The 16,596-nt window shown below is 45.8% G+C and overlaps 1 protein-coding gene across 4 annotated transcripts in view; it reads left to right on the top strand.

The window, feature by feature from the left end:
• Positions 1-16,596, top strand: part of NDUFAF6 (NADH:ubiquinone oxidoreductase complex assembly factor 6) — a 129,262-nt gene that overhangs the window by 11,583 nt on the left and 101,083 nt on the right. For all 4 annotated transcript variants that reach the window (XM_068234879.1, XM_068234881.1, XM_068234882.1 and 1 more), the window contains one exon: positions 11,085-11,141. In XM_068234879.1, the coding sequence (XP_068090980.1) occupies positions 11,085-11,141 (57 nt within the window). The remainder of the gene's footprint in view (positions 1-11,084; positions 11,142-16,596) is intronic.

Below are 16,596 nucleotides of genomic sequence, written 5' to 3' on the forward strand. Positions count from 1 at the left end.
TTGCCTTTTTGGCTTCCTAAACTGTTTAACACAGGAGAATAGAGGTTTAAATTAGCTTTTGCAGCCTGATAGTTACTCTTTAAAGTCACTAAACCTCTATTTACCAAATTATATGAAACTAAACAAACGAGTCCCACAGTCTTTATGCTGGCATCCATCTTCTTTGATGAGACCTGCATTTGCCTCAAATTGAAACACCCAGCATTCTTGCACGCACGCGGCCACCCCAGTGCATGCCGGGAAATGTAGTCCTTCAGTGGGAGTATACTTCCTGGCCGAGAGATGTATGTACATCAGTGTGTGACTGTGTTCTTTATCTGATGGCTATCCTTTCTGGTCTCTTTCCTGGCAGCTCTGTGCTGATAACATTCTGGCCTGCAGCTTTTCTGATGTTTAACTAACTTTCCCTGAATTATTTTGCTCTCCTAACTTAAATGGCTCCATAACCCCTAAGCTGTGTCATTATTATTTAGTATTTATATAGGGCCGACTATATATTGTCTTGTCACTTAAAGAGTACCAGAGCTGATAAATGAAAAAGATTTATACATACCTGGGGCTTCCTCCCTTTCTGTGGGAACCAGTCTAGCATAAGAGAAGTGCACTGTTTGCGTATCTCTCCTGCGTAGCTGGCCGCGACTGACGTCAGTGGCGGGACCTGGTTCCCGAAGCTGCAGGCAGCGGAGGACGGCAGCGTGGGAGCGATCAGAGCAGATGGGGCTGGAGGAAGCCCCAGGTATGTCTAACATCTTTTTAATTTATCAGCTCTGAGTCCCTTAACTGTTCCTCAGAGGACTCGCAGTCTAATCCTTGCCATAGTCATAGGTCTGGCTGGGAGTAGAACCAGGGAACCAGCGCTGCAGGCAAGAGTGCTATCTACCTTGCCACTGTGCTGCCCTAAAAATAAAGCTCCATACACACGCTAGATGAAACTCGGCTAAGGCTGCCGATAATGACAGCCCCTGCTGAGAATCCAGCGTGTGTACAGCTACCCTGACAACCCTCTCCTCCCCTTTCCTTGCTGCTTGGCCTCCTGATCTGAGTGATGGCCGAGGGCAGTGTTCTCTCAACTCACCCTGCTTGCCGTGTGGTGTGCCTTCACTCCTCCACTGCTTTGTCAGCTCTCTGACCCCCCCCCCCCCATAGCAACAGAACACGTTGCTGACATGCAGGCTAGCGACTTGTCTGTACAGTGTCGGCCCTTCAGTGGCGTACGAGAGATAACGGCGCAGGAGACTTGGGCGCAGAATACTGCCTGTATATGGCTGATCCTGCTGCCGCACAAGTCCCGGCCGTATTAAATACTATTCACCCTCCAGGCCGCTATGGATAGTGGGGGAATGAAATGATTCGGCTTCCAGCGATTGCTGGAAGCCTAATTATTATGTTTTGTAAAGTAAATTCAGCTCCGTCTTCTGACGTCGCTGAAGTTACTCCCTGTGCACTGCTATAGCCGTAATTCCTATTACGACCTATGGTGGTGCTGGCTGCGCCTAAATCTCCTGCGCTGGATCCAGCGTTTCCACTACAGTGGGAGATTGAATGCTGCTCTGATCCCCGCTGGGCAATGTGTGTGTGTGTAGTGTAGTGTGTGTGTGTGTAGTGTGTATATATATATATATATATATAGATGTGTGTGTGTGTGTGTATATATATATATATATCTTAAAGAGAACCTAAACTGAGAAGGATGTGTATTTTTCCTTGCAAAATAATACCAGTTGCCTGACTCTCCTGCTGATCCTGTGTCTCTAATACTTTTAGCCACAGCCCCTCAACAAGAATGCAGATCAGGTGACTGAAGTCAGACTGGATTAACTGCATGCTTGTTTCAGGTGTGTGATTCAGCCACTACTGCAGCCAAAGAGATCAGCAGGACTGCCAGGCGAATGGTATTGTTTAAAAGGAAACATCCACATCCCTCTCAGTTTAGGTTCCCTTTAAAGGGGAGCTGAAGAGAGAGGTATATGGAGGCTGCCATGTTTATTTCCTTTTAAGCAATACCAGTTGCCTGGCAGCCCTGCTGATCCTCTTCCTCTAATACTATTAGCCATAGCCCCTGAACAAGCATGCAGCATATCAGGTGTTTCAGACTTTAAAGTCAGATCTGACAAGACTAGCTGCATGCTTGTTTCTGGTGTTATTCAGATACTACTGCAGAGAAATAGACCAGCAGGGCTGCCAGTTAACTGGTATTGATTAAAAGGAAATAAATATGGCAGCCTCCGTATACCTCTTACTTCAGTTCCCCTTTAAGATCCACAAAGGAGGAGAAACACAAGCTCCAGCTTGGACGCAGTAAGGAAGGACTGGTGTAACTCATATCTCCCTTTGATTGAAATCGCCAGCACTTAAAGCAGACCTGAAGCAAAAAAAGATGATATAATAAATTGTATGTGTCATAAGGATAACAAATCATCAGTTACATAGCTTTTTTTTTTCTTCTTTTTTTCTTTTCTCATATTTGCAGTTTAGACACCACACTGTCTTTTATGCTAGAAAACAAATCGGAAAAAATGACCCTTTGAACTTTCCTACAGTGAAATCTTATCTCTAGCTGCCTCTGTGTTTCTTGGCTGTTGAAGTGCTTCAGAAAACAGGACTGTATCAGACCCAGTGGGTCGAAGAGCTCAGAGAAGCTCTTTTGCAAAGATAACTAAATTTTTTTTTTTTAATTTTTTTTTAATTTATTTCTTTTTTTTACTCTTCCTGTACTGGAAAAAAATATGAAACTTTTTTTTTTCTTTGCTACTAACTACTATTTCTTAGTTGTGCTACACATACAATTCATTATTTCATAAGTTATTTTCACTTCAGGTTTGCTTTAACACCTATGTGCAGATCGAATTTTCCACCGAAACAGCCCCCAGATGCAAAACCTTGGGATTGGCCGGTGCCTCGACCAGATTGCTCTAACGGTCCAGGTACAACCAATCTAAAGAAAGAAAAAAAAAACACACATATCCAGGCACATCGCCTGTAGTTAGGACATTGAATAAACTATTAACCTCCTTAGCGTTCTGGACAAGCTGAGCTCGTCCAGAGACGGCGGAGGGTGCCGCTCAGGCCCTGGTGGGCGGATTTTAATAATTTTTGTTTAAAACACGCAGCAAGCACTGTGCTTGCTGCGTGTTGTAGACGATCGCCGCCGATGCGCCGCTATCCGCCGTGTAACGAGCGCCCCCCAGACCCCGTGCGCTGCCTGGCCAATCAGTGCCAATCAGTGCCAGGCAGTGCTGAGGGGTGGATCCCTATGACGTCACGACGTCGATGACGTCATTCTGGCCATCGCTATGGCGACGGGGGAAGCCCTGACTGAGATCCCGTTCAGAACGGGATCTCCTGAAGGCCATCATCGCCGGCGGCGATCGGAAGGGTGGGTAGGATTCCGCTGGGAGGGGGGTATCATGTAGCTAGTGCTAGGCTAGCTACATGATTAAAAAAAAATTAAGTGTAAAATACCATGCGCAGCCGAACGCCAGGGAGGTCAAGGAAAGAGAGGTGCTGAAGGGGGTGTGGCCAGAAAACTAGCAAAAATCAGTAACCCTTCGCACTCTCGCATGCACATGTTCAAACAATTGCTGTTATGATTTGCTTGGAGTTTGTGCGCTGCACCTGGAGCAAACGCACAAACCCGCAATCAGGCAGAGATGTCACTGTGTAGGAAAAGACTGACAAACAAGAAGTAAATGAATAATAAGGATTTATTATTAAATGAAAAATAAAGTAATACTGTGCATTAACCTCATGCACGGAAATAATCAGTATCAACTTGCAGGCAACGTATTCTACACACATACAAAACACTGCATCAAAATAATACAGGCAGATATATACAATAAGCAAACAAGGTATGAAAATCAGGGTTTATACAAGGACCTCTCTGCATAAAGCGAGTTATGCAGAGTAGGTCCAGTGTATAGAACTTGTGTGCACACAGACCCTGGATCCAGAATAGTAACCACAATAGATATATATAAATGCAGGATAAACAATCGAGGAGGCGACACACAGATAGTCAGCAAGCATAGGTCATACACAGGAGATCAAACAGTACAGTAATCGCTAGGCAAAGAATAGTCGGTATACAAAGCACAGGTCAACACGGGAGATCAAAACAGCAGGGAATCAAGGAACTAAATTACCAGAAACAGGGAACTCAGGGCAGGATGGCTAGGACCAGGAACAAAGAGCTAGCAACTAGTTAGTTTACAGGTGTGGCTTAAATGGCATGCTGAGAGACCATGTGACAGTCCAGGCCTCCTCCCTGTCTGTGGAGAGATCTCTATACAGTCCGCCCTCTGCTGGTGGGCAGAGGAAAGTTCAGGTTGTACATTCATGGAGGAGGCTGGTGAAGCAAAGTTAGTTCATGCAGGAATTTACCAGCAGATGCAGATCGTAACATTACCCCCCCCCCTCAAGGAGCAGCCTCCGGATGCTCCACTTGAACTTATGCCCACCTGGGTCCCAGAAAATACTGGCAAAGAGGCAGGCCATAAATTGGTCAGCAAATGAGGCCACAACCCGGGTATTACCAGGCTGACTGGACAAAAGGACCCAGAGGCAATAGGACATGTTGCAAGTCCCTCTGAAGACCTTTGGGTGAAACAGAAAAATGAAGGACACCAGAAGGAGCCATAGATTGGACATCCACAGGAGCAGGGCATCTGAGGTCATCAAATAAATCAGAAAACTGGATGCCATCAGGAAGGGATGCATAATGGCCATAAACAGGAGGAGCAGGATACCACCAGGAGAGGCACCAGACAGGATCTCATCAGGAGAGGCACCAGCAGGAGATGGGAGGGCATCGGCAGAAGCAGCAGACGGGAGGGCATCGGCAGCAACTGCGGACTTGGAGACAACAGGAGCAGCAACTGCAGACTCGGAGGCAACAGGAGCAGCAACTGCAGACTCGGAGGCAACAGGAGCAGGAGCTGCAGACTCGGAGGCAACAGGAGCAGGAGCTGCAGACTCGGAGGCAACAGGAGCAGGAGCTGCAGACTCGGAGGCAACAGGAGCAGGAGCTGCAGACTCGGAGGCAACAGGAGCAGGAGCTGCAGACTCGGAGGCAACAGGAGCAGGAGCTGCAGACTCGGAGGCAACAGGAGCAGGAGCTGCAGACTCGGAGGCAACAGGAGCAGGAGCTGCAGACTCGGAGGCAACAGGAGCAGGAGCTGCAGACTCGGAGGCAACAGGAGCAGGAGCTGCAGACTCGGAGGCAACAGGAGCAGGAGCTGCAGACTCGGAGGCAACAGGAGCAGGAGCTGCAGACTCGGAGGCAACAGGAGCAGGAGCTGCAGACTCGGAGGCAACAGGAGCAGGAGCTGCAGACTCGGAGGCAACAGGAGCAGGAACAGCAGACTGTAGGTCATCAGGAGCAGGAACAGCAGACTGTAGGTCATCAGGAGCAGGAACAGCAGACTGTAGGTCATCAGGAGCAGGAACAGCAGACTGTAGGTCATCAGGAGCAGGAACAGCAGACTGTAGGTCATCAGGAGCAGGAACAGCAGACTGGAGGCCATCAGGAACAGCCGACTGGAGGCCATCAGGATGGATAAACCGAAAGTCACTTTCCAATAGAGCAGGCAAAGCAGCAGACTGGATAACAGTTTGTAAATGCATGGTATCTGGAGGAATCTGTGGGAACTGAATACCAGAAAATGTTTTTGAGGACGAGCAATCAGCAGAGATGAGTGTGCATTTAGCCTCAGCAGAAAACTGTGGGAGCCCTCTTTCAGCAGAGCATTGAGGGAGCTGGATCTCAGCAGGAGTCTGTGGAAACAGGGCATTAACAGGGGTCTGTGGTGCCTGAGTGTCAGACATCTGTGCGGGTTGAACTTCAGCATAAGTCTGTGCTCTAGCAGAAGTTGAAGGGCAAAGGGCATCAGCAGAGACTCGAGAAAGCTGGACCTTTGGCTGAGCGACTGGCTGGACCACTGGCTGCATAGCTGACAAGACCTTTGGCAGAGCAATCAGCTGAACCTCAGATCGAGCAACCTGCAGACCAACTGATCGAGCACCTGGCTGGGCCTTTGGCTGAGCTGTGGAGTATGATTCTGCTGGAACGGCAGACTGAGACTTCGCCGGAGCAGCTGGCAGGAGACCTGCTGAGACGTCTGGAGGACCCACTGCCGAACCAACTGACAGAGGTTCTGCCAAGCTGTCTGACTGGGCCACTGCCAAACTGACCAACAGGGACACTGCCAAGCCGACCGACAAGGACACTGCCAAATCTTCTGAAAGGGGAAACATTGGACCGACAGACATGGGTACTGCTGAGCTGACTGGCACAGGCAGGGCTGAGGAGACTGGCACAGGCAGGGCTGAGGAGACTGGCACAGGCAGGGCTGAGGAGACTGGCACAGGCAGGGCTGAGGAGACTGGCACAGGCAGGGCTGAGGAGACTGGCACAGGCAGGGCTGAGGAGACTGGCACAGGCAGGGCTGAGGAGACTGGCACAGGCAGGGCTGAGGAGACTGGCACAGGCAGGGCTGAGGAGACTGGCACAGGCAGGGCTGAGGAGACTGGCACAGGCAGGGCTGAGGAGACTGGCACAGGCAGGGCTGAGGCGACTGGCACAGGCAGGGCTGAGGCGACTGGCACAGGCGACTGGCACAGGCAGGGCTGAGGCGACTGGCACAGGCAGGGCTGAGGCGACTGGCACAGGCAGGGCTGAGGCGACTGGCACAGGCAGGGCTGAGGAGACTGGCACAGGCAGGGCTGAGGCGACTGGCACAGGCAGGGCTGAGGAGACTGGCACAGGCAGGGCTGAGGAGACTGGCACAGGCAGGGCTGAGGCGACTGGCACAACAAGAACAGCTGGCTGGAGAGAAGCTGGATTATGTTTCTGTAAAGATACAGTCTGTAGATCTGCAGGAACCGGCAACATAACCATGGAAGTCTTTGCGGTGGTAACTGGAAGGATGGAGGCTGTAGGAAAATATTTCCGTTTGAACTTAGATTTTTGACTCAGTCTGGAAGCAGGGGTGAGTTTAACAAAGTCCTGATGTGCAGAAGAACAGGGCAGGTAGGATGTAGGTAGCTGGAACGACCATGGAGTGGATCTAACCGCAGTCTGTAAAGGAGCAGTTCTTTTATGATTTTTGGATACAGGTAATTCCAAGTCCGTGGAACAGGTTACTGAGGACAGAGAGCATGTCTTTCCCTTGATGCCTGGGGCAGAATTAACAGGTGGTGTGCTCTGAAAATCATAAGAATGAGACAAAATTCTTTGCCAAGCGATTACTAGACCAGAACCTGATTCATATTTACAAGTCTTGTGATCAACCATAGACTGGACAGCACGCATGCATGCAATTATATATGAATCACCTTTTTCTAGATAGAACTCAAGAAATCGATCCCAGTCACTCTTAAGGTAACCAAACATCTGATCAATCTGTTCAGGATGGAATACTGGATCAAAGCTGACAAACTTATTGCTGGAACTGACAGGGTTAACATTGGCTGCTGAATGCTGCACCAACTGACTACCAGAAAACTCAGAAGGATCTTTTTTATGCAAAATCTTTTTCCATTCATCAATCAAGGGAAGCACACAGTCAGACTTGCAAACATTCAGGTTCATCAGAGAAGTAGCAGATTTCATACATGCATCCAAAAATCTCTCATCTTTTGTGGAATAGAATTCATTAAATGACTCCCAATCATACTTTAATTCATCATTCAGTGCATTAATTTCCCATCTACTGAATGGGGGATCCCAATCACTCTTAATGGGAGCTTGCAGATTGCCCTGAGCATAATTGGAGGACTGAACTGTCTGTTTGGAAGGGACAGGAATATGATTAGTTTTAATTGGTTTGGTTTGATTTATTACTGAGGATGAGTTATTGCAATAGACAGGCAGGGATCTAACTTGAGTCCAGGAGGTAGAAGGATCTCTTACTGCAATTAGGGTTTGCAGAATCTGCAACAAGGATTGCATTTTGGATTCTGCAGAGTTGCCCTGCTGCATAAAAGATTTAACATGCACAACAATTTGCATTAGCTCTTCACGGGAATATGCTGACAATTTCTTATAACAATCATCTTTGTCTTTCTCTGCTAGCAAGGAGTAGAAGTTATTGTGCTGAATAGTCCAGTAAACTTCCAGAGCTGAAACAAATGAGATTCCAGTATTAATGGAAGTAGCAGGATCAAGAGTGGACTTAATTGATTGAATCTGGTTAATTATTGGCCAGGATTTGTCTTGATTCACAGTGGCAGAAGGACAATTAATGGGGCCTGATAAATTACCCGGAACATGTATTGTGGAATAAGCAACTGAATTTTGTTGGGCTTCAGAACAACATTCCTGCAAAACTGACAAAAAGTCTTTTAAATCATAAGGAAAGGTTCTTTCATTACTCACGGACTGAACCCATGAAATCAACTGCTGCAGATCCTCATAGGAATCGTCTGCAAACGTATGATAGCAAAGTTTCCTTTTGTCTTTTGCTAGGATAGCGTATTCAGACAGGTGCATTAAATCCATGTCAATCATGGCTGGAGAAACAGGATCTCAGACCTTTTCTTAGTGACAAATTGTTCTGGCTAGCTCTTCTGTTATGATTTGCATGGAGTTTGTGCGCTGCACCTGGAGCAAACGCACAAACCCGCAATCAGGCAGAGATGTCACTGTGTAGGAAAAGACTGACAAACAAGAAGTAAATGAATAATAAGGATTTATTATTAAATGAAAAATAAAGTAATACTGTGCATTAACCTCATGCACGGAAATAATCAGTATCAACTTGCAGGCAACGTATTCTACACACATACAAAACACTGCATCAAAATAATACAGGCAGATATATACAATAAGCAAACAAGGTATGAAAATCAGGGTTTATACAAGGACCTCTCTGCATAAAGCGAGTTATGCAGAGTAGGTCCAGTGTATAGAACTTGTGTGCACACAGACCCTGGATCCAGAATAGTAACCACAATAGATATATATAAATGCAGGATAAACAATCGAGGAGGCGACACACAGATAGTCAGCAAGCATAGGTCATACACAGGAGATCAAACAGTACAGTAATCGCTAGGCAAAGAATAGTCGGTATACAAAGCACAGGTCAACACGGGAGATCAAAACAGCAGGGAATCAAGGAACTAAATTACCAGAAACAGGGAACTCAGGGCAGGATGGCTAGGACCAGGAACAAAGAGCTAGCAACTAGTTAGTTTACAGGTGTGGCTTAAATGGCATGCTGAGAGACCATGTGACAGTCCAGGCCTCCTCCCTGTCTGTGGAGAGATCTCTATACAGTCCGCCCTCTGCTGGTGGGCAGAGGAAAGTTCAGGTTGTACATTCATGGAGGAGGCTGGTGAAGCAAAGTTAGTTCATGCAGGAATTTACCAGCAGATGCAGATCGTAACAATTGCATTCACAGATTCACTCATCCAGGCACCACTGTTATCCCTACAGCTAAGTTAAAAGCCGGGGTCTTAGTTCACAGAAGAATGCATTCTTATGCTTAGTCACCTATACTGCGCAGAAGTACCCAGGTAAACATAGGTGTCCTAACTCTGGCCCTGTAACATGCATAGTGCAGACATGCAAACATTCATTGCATCAAACTGATTTAGGGATTAGGAGCACACATCCTGACGTCCTCTCCTGGGACAGATAGCACATCATACGAATCGCACAAGGGAGCTAATGTAATGTATCCATGCGCACCATGCACATACACCAGCATAAGCTGTGTGCATGCTGACAAACACATACAGGGGAAGGAGGGAGTGCACTGAATTAAAACCCTGGCCACAGGGGTCAGTAACAAGAAAAAAAACTAATGCATTCACAGATTCACTCATCCAGGCACCACTGTTATCCCTACAGCCAAGTTACAATCCAGGGTCTTCGTTTTTCTTGATACTGACCCCTGTGGCCAGGGTTTTAATTCAGTGCACTCCCTCCTTCCCGTTTGTGCTTTTTGTCAGCATGCAGACAGCTTATGCTGGTGGATGTGCATGGTGCACATGGATACATTACGTTAGCTACCTTGTGCGATTGGTAAGATGCACTATCTGTCCCAGGAGAGGACGTCAGGATGTGTGCTCCTAATCCATTGATAGGTTTGATGCAATGAATGTGTTTGCATGTCTGCACTATGCATGTTACAGGGCCAGAGTTAGGACACCTATGTTTACCTGGGTACTTCTGCGCAGTATAGGTGACTAAGCATGGGAATGCATTCTTCTGTGAACTAAGACCCCGGCTTTTAACTTAGCTGTAGGGATAACAGTGGTGCCTGGAGGAGTGAATCTGTGAATGCATGTGTTTGAACATGTGCATGCGAGTGTGCGAAGGGTTACTGATTTTTGCCAATATAAAGAAAGAGGTGGAAACACTACATGTGCATAACCTGATGAAGGACCCGTGGGTCGGTAACATGTAGTATCTGTTCCGCAGTACAAGCAACTTCTGCAGCCAGCGGTGTGCCGCCTCTATTTTTTTTTATATATTGGTTGCTTTCACTCCTGCCTGTATGCAAAGCTTCAAAGAGACACTGAAGCGAAAAAAAAATATGATATAATGAATTGGTTGTGTAGTACGGATAATTACTAGAACAAAGGTAGTAAAGAAAATATTCTCATATTTTTATTTTCAGTGACAGTTTTTTTTTTTTTTATAACATTGCATTATTCTCTAATATTAGCAGTTTACACACTACTCAGCATTCTAAATGATTTTACAGAGCAGGCTAGTGAACTTTTGAACTTTTCTTCTCAAGAAAAAAAAAATACAGTGACTGACACTTGAGATAATAAGCTTAAGAAGACAGAGCTCTCTGCGACTTTGAAAGTCGTTGAGATCAGTTGCTCTTTTGCATAGATAACATCTGGAGTTTCTTAACTCTTCCTGTACTGGAAACAATATTAGACTTATGTCTCTGCTCCTAATGTTCTATTTCTTAGCTTTACTACACATACAAATCATTATCCTATAAGTTTTTCACTTCAGATTCCCTTTAAGAAATGTAAGTGGATACCACTTTATCAACAGATCATTGTGTTTGTGTATGTGTATATATAATCCTATTATCATCTGTACTTCTTTTATATAGGCGATCCAGAAGCACAAACTGACCAGGCGATGGCTGACTCGGATTATCGATGATCGAGTAAGTTTTTATGAATCTGTGCTTTTATGTCTCCTTTGATAAAACTGGAATACTTGTTAAAACCCGAATAAATGTGACCCAGAAAAGTGTAAGCTCTTCTATGCTGAAATGTCAGGAGATGGAGCTGCGGGTGAAGCGGTTGATTTTGGTTAGCCGGTTTCCTTCTTATAGCCGGCTTTATATGTTGCACAAGGACATTACAATCATGCTATCAACCTCAACCCTGTCTAAATGCAATAAGCTAAACCTGGTACAAATCTGTGCGCATTTCTTCTTATCTGTAAAAGCTTATGTTTCTATTACTTCTCCACTGTGCAGAGCAGGTCACACTGCCCTGTACCAGCCTCTCATTGCTGCTTCCCTCTTATATGTTTTCATATTCACGCTGAGCCTGGTGGGTAGATCTGGTCATTTGGGCGTAGGATGCGCAGCCATCTAATAGACGCCTGTGGAAATTAACAGTAATTGGGCACCCAAGCTGTCAGCTACTACATAGGAAATAATGGTTGTAGCCACTCTTAGTGTTAGGGTTAGTGTTAGTGTTAAGAATTAGCAGGTGTAGTCAGGGTTAGTGCTAGGAATTAGGAGGGGAAGTTGGGGTCAGTGTTGGTAATTAGGAAGAGTAGCCAGGGTTAGTGTTAGGAGTTAGGCGGGGTAGTCAGTGTTAGTTTTAGAAATTTGGAGTAGCCAGGGTTAGTTTTAGGAATTTGGAGTAGCCAGGGTTAGTTTTAGGAATTTGGAGTAGCCAGGGTTAGTGTTAGGAATTTGGAGTAGCCAGGGTTAGTGTTAGGAATTTGGAGTAGCCAGGGTTAGTGTTAGGAATTTGGAGTAGCCAGGGTTAGTGTTAGGAATTTGGAGTAGCCAGGGTTAGTGTTAGGAATTTGGAGTAGCCAGGGTTAGTGTTAGGAATTTGGAGTAGCCAGGGTTAGTGTTAGGAATTTGGAGTAGCCAGGGTTAGTGTTAGGAATTTGGAGTAGCCAGGGTTAGTGTTAGGAATTTGGAGTAGCCAGGGTTAGTGTTAGGAATTTGGAGTAGCCAGGGTTAGTGTTAGGAATTTGGAGTAGCCAGGGTTAGTGTTAGGAATTTGGAGTAGCCAGGGTTAGTGTTAGGAATTTGGAGTAGCCAGGGTTAGTGTTAGGAATTTGGAGTAGCCAGGGTTAGTGTTAGGAATTTGGAGTAGCCAGGGTTAGTGTTAGGAATTTGGAGTAGCCAGGGTTAGTGTTAGGAATTTGGAGTAGCCAGGGTTAGTGTTAGGAATTTGGAGTAGCCAGGGTTAGTGTTAGGAATTAGGAGGAGTAGCCAGGGTTAGTGTTAGGAATTAGGAGGAGTAGCCAGGGTTAGTGTTAGGAATTAGGAGGAGTAGCCAGGGTTAGTGTTAGGAATTAGGAGGAGTAGCCAGGGTTAGTGTTAGGAATTAGGAGGAGTAGCCAGGGTCAGTGTTTGGAATTAGGAGGAGTAGCCAGGGTCAGTGTTTGGAATTAGGAGGAGTAGTCAGGGTTAGTGTTTGGAATTAGGAGGAGTAGTCAGGGTTAGTGTTATGAATAAGGAGGGGTAGTCAGGGTCAGTGTTAGGAGGAGTAGGAGGGGTAGCCACGATTAGTGTGATGGCCCATACTCACGAGGGACTTTTGTCGCCTCAACACGCGGCGCGCGCGTGTTGCGGTGACAGGTCGCCCGTGAGTATGGGCCGTTGCACGCGCGCGCACCCCGAACTGTCGCCCGTCGCTCATGTCGCCATGCGATTGAAAGTTTCAATCGCATGGCAACAGTCGCCGCCGCACCTCCGCCGCAACTGTCGCTAGTCCGCGTGAGTACGCGGACTAGCGACAGCAACATGATAGTAAATAAACGGCGCTTCCGGCGGGGGGAGGGACAACGGCGACAGCTTCCGTCGCATCAGTTGCCAGGTCCCTCCGCCGTGTGTAATAGGAGGGACCTGGCTACTAGCTGTCGCCAGCATGTCGCAAGCACGCTCCCGTGTGCTTGCGACATGCAACAAAAGTTGCCCGTGAGTATGGGCCATCAGGAATTAGGTGGAGTAGTCAGGGTCAGTGTTAGGAATTAGGAGGGGTAGCAAGTGTTAGGAATTAGGAGGAGTAGTCAGGGTCAGTGTTAGGAATTAGGAGTAGCCAGGGTTAGTGTTAGTTATTAGGAGGGGTAATCAGATTTAGTGTTAGGAATTAGGAGTAACCAGGGTTAGTGTTAGGAATTAAAAGGGGGTAGCCAGGGTTAGTGTTAGGAGAGGTATTCGGGGTCCGTGTTAGGTATTAGGAAGGGTAGTCAGGGTTAGTGTTAGGAGGGTAGTCAGGGTTAGTGTTAGAAATTAGGAGGGTTAGCCAGGTTTTGTGTTGCAGTTCATAGTGATTTGCTTCCTTTTTGTGGGCGAGATGCCCCCCTTCCCCCTGGGTAGGCACAACACCCAAATGGCAAATGAGCTAACATCCATGCTTCCCCCTTCCTGGTGATGGAGGTGCCTAAACTACCTGTACTGCTTTGCCCGGCAGGAGTTAACACATGCAAAATAGTTTGCATTTCAACAGGGACACATCGTGTAGACCTCGTACCCCCAAGAAAGAGGAGCAGCACTTGCAATGCCCCCAGCACTCTCACTGTCCAGAGGCACTGCAACTGGTGGGGGGTGGGGTTGGGTGTTAGACCTTTATTACACCAGATGTGTCTGTCAGTCACTGCTGCTTTCAGCTGTTGCTCATAGCTTCACATGTGCTGTCTGTCCATCTTAGCCTCTGCCCTCCTCTTCTTCTTTTGTCCTCAATTTTTCTAAAGGGGCCCATACACTGGTCGATCGACTGATCGATTCGATCAATTGATCGATTTGTGGCCAATTTCAATCGATTTCAATCCATTTGGTCGATCTGACAGGATGCAAGATCTAGGTTGAGCTGCTGCTGGCAGCAGATCGATGGCCCATAGAGTTGCAATGGATCTAATGGTCAAATAATGCAATTAGATCAATTTCCCATAGATTTCATTCTGAAATCTGTTGGAAATCCTGTTCCTAGTGTGTGGCACACATCAGATAGATTGCTGTCAGATTCAGACTTGACAGGCATCTGACAGAAATCTATCTGCTGATCGAATCTGCTGCAAATCTATAAGTGTATGGCCACCTTAAGCATCAAGGATTTCGTCAAAGAATCTGGCCTTCTCAATATGTAACAATACAAGGATATATCAGCGCAACCATCAATAATTGTCAATGATATGATTGAAAAGCAGCCAAAGTCCAAACACTTCAGTGTAGCGTCTTCATCAATTATATATGTAAACCTTCGGCGCTAATCAGACATTCCACCAACATAAGCACCGAAAAGCTGGATGCGCTTACCAGATAGTTACAGACCTTGATTATAGGGTCTGTAACAGAGCGTATGTGATCAACGACCGGTATCTCCCCAGCTGGCCTCCTCTCCAAAATGCAGGTGTCAGCAAAGATTCACAAGCTCCCGTACGCAGTCATTCCCCAATACATGTATAAAAGACAATAATGGGCTCATCTAAGCGTATCAGTCTTATATTTAAGAAAAAATTCTGTTTAAAATACACAATAGAAGGAAATAAAAACACTCACATCTGGGTCCTTATGACAGGGACCCAAAGCAGAATACAGCATGTAAATGACACAGGACGCCGTCCAGCCAAACGTTTCCTCAGGGGCTAAATGACCGGATGGCTGGATCGGCATATATATATATATATACGCTATAGAAGCATAGAGGGGTGATATAGCGGCTGGGAACGCGGAAAATCAGCCGCGTTCCCAGCCTGTCGGCGGCTGTCGCCGAACCCGGAAGTAGCCGACGGCGGGGACAGGACAATCGGAGCGGGGCTGCGAGGGCACCATACAGCTTCCGGGGGCTGAGGGATGCCCCGGGTGAGTAAATGTCATTTTTTTTCCTGACTTAAGTTTGAGAATGGACAGCGTCCTGTTTACACCACATCATTTAAAAGTAATCCTGCACTGCCATCTACTGGATCAAATAAATTACTACAACTTACATATAAATTCCTATTTTTATACATTAGAAATAAAACAATTCAGGTCTAATTCAATATGTAATCCATATTGGTTTATACAATTTAGCTCATATATCCACTTTTAAATATCAAGTTTAGATATTTCCCTTACTCTATTAGAACCCCTCCAATTGTTTAAATATTTTTGAATGCCACAAAAAATTAAACCTGATGGATCTCTGTTATGTTTCAATGTAAAGTGATCTGAGACTGAATGACCTTCAAACCCATTTTTAATATTATTTACATGTTCCCCCAATCTTTCCCTCAATTTTCTCTTAGTCCTACCCACATATTTTAAACCACAAGGGCAAATTAATAGATAAACTACATATTTGGACTCACATGTAATAAATTCTTTAATCTCATAGGTATCAGAAAAAATAGTTTGCATTCTAGGAGTCTCAATACAGGTAGGGCAAACTATGCACTTTCTGCATTTGAAAAAACCTTTCTCTCCAAAAAAGCTTAATCCCCTATAATGTGGTTGAGCTATAGCACTCCCCATTATTATATCTTTAATGTTAGGTGCTTTTCTATATATCACTTCTGGTCGTTTAGGGATCAATGGACCCAATATCAGATCCTCTATTAATATCGGCCAATTCTTATTCAGAATTCTCTTTCATTTATTATGTTGCACACTGTAATCCGTCACAAAGGGGCAAAACATAGTTTTCTTATCCTCTCTCTTCTCTTCTAAGAGTAACCCTCTATCCATAGCCAAAATATCTCTTTCCACTTTCTCCAATTCAATTCTTTCATATCCCTTTTTAATAAATGTAATATGTAACTAAAGTATTTGAGTTTGAGGGCTCGTTTCCACTGTTGCGACGCGATTTCGCCGGCATTCCGACGCTTGTAAAAACGCATGTGGATGCGTTTCCGCATGCGTTTTTACCCGCGATTTCGCGTGCGATTTCGCATGGCAGGGTGCCATGCGAAATTAACCATGACACTGCCAGGGCAAAATAAAATTGAAAAAGGTGCGAAATCGCACGCGAAATAGCGGGTAAAAACGCATGTAACAAACGCATGCGTTTTTACTATTAAATACATTAGCGGCGATTCGCATGCATTCCACTCGCAGGCTAATTCGTTGGCTGTTTTGTGCGTTTTTTTACCGCTGAAAAAAACGCACCTCAACAACGCTACAGTGGAAACAGGCCCATCCACTTGCATTACATGTGCGAATCTGCATGCGTTGGACGCATGCAGATTCGCGATAGTGGAAACGAGCCCTTAAAGGACACCCGAGATGACATATGACATGATGAGATAAACATGTGTATGTACAGTGCAGAGCACACAAATAACTAGGCTATGTTTATTTTTTTACTTTCTCTGCCTGAAAGAGTTAAAAATCAGGTATGCAAATGACAGTTTTTGTACAGGTCAGGACAGGGTCGGACTACAGCATA

This window comes from Hyperolius riggenbachi, chromosome 5 (genome assembly GCF_040937935.1).
Source record: "Hyperolius riggenbachi isolate aHypRig1 chromosome 5, aHypRig1.pri, whole genome shotgun sequence".
NCBI lineage: Eukaryota > Metazoa > Chordata > Amphibia > Anura > Hyperoliidae > Hyperolius > Hyperolius riggenbachi.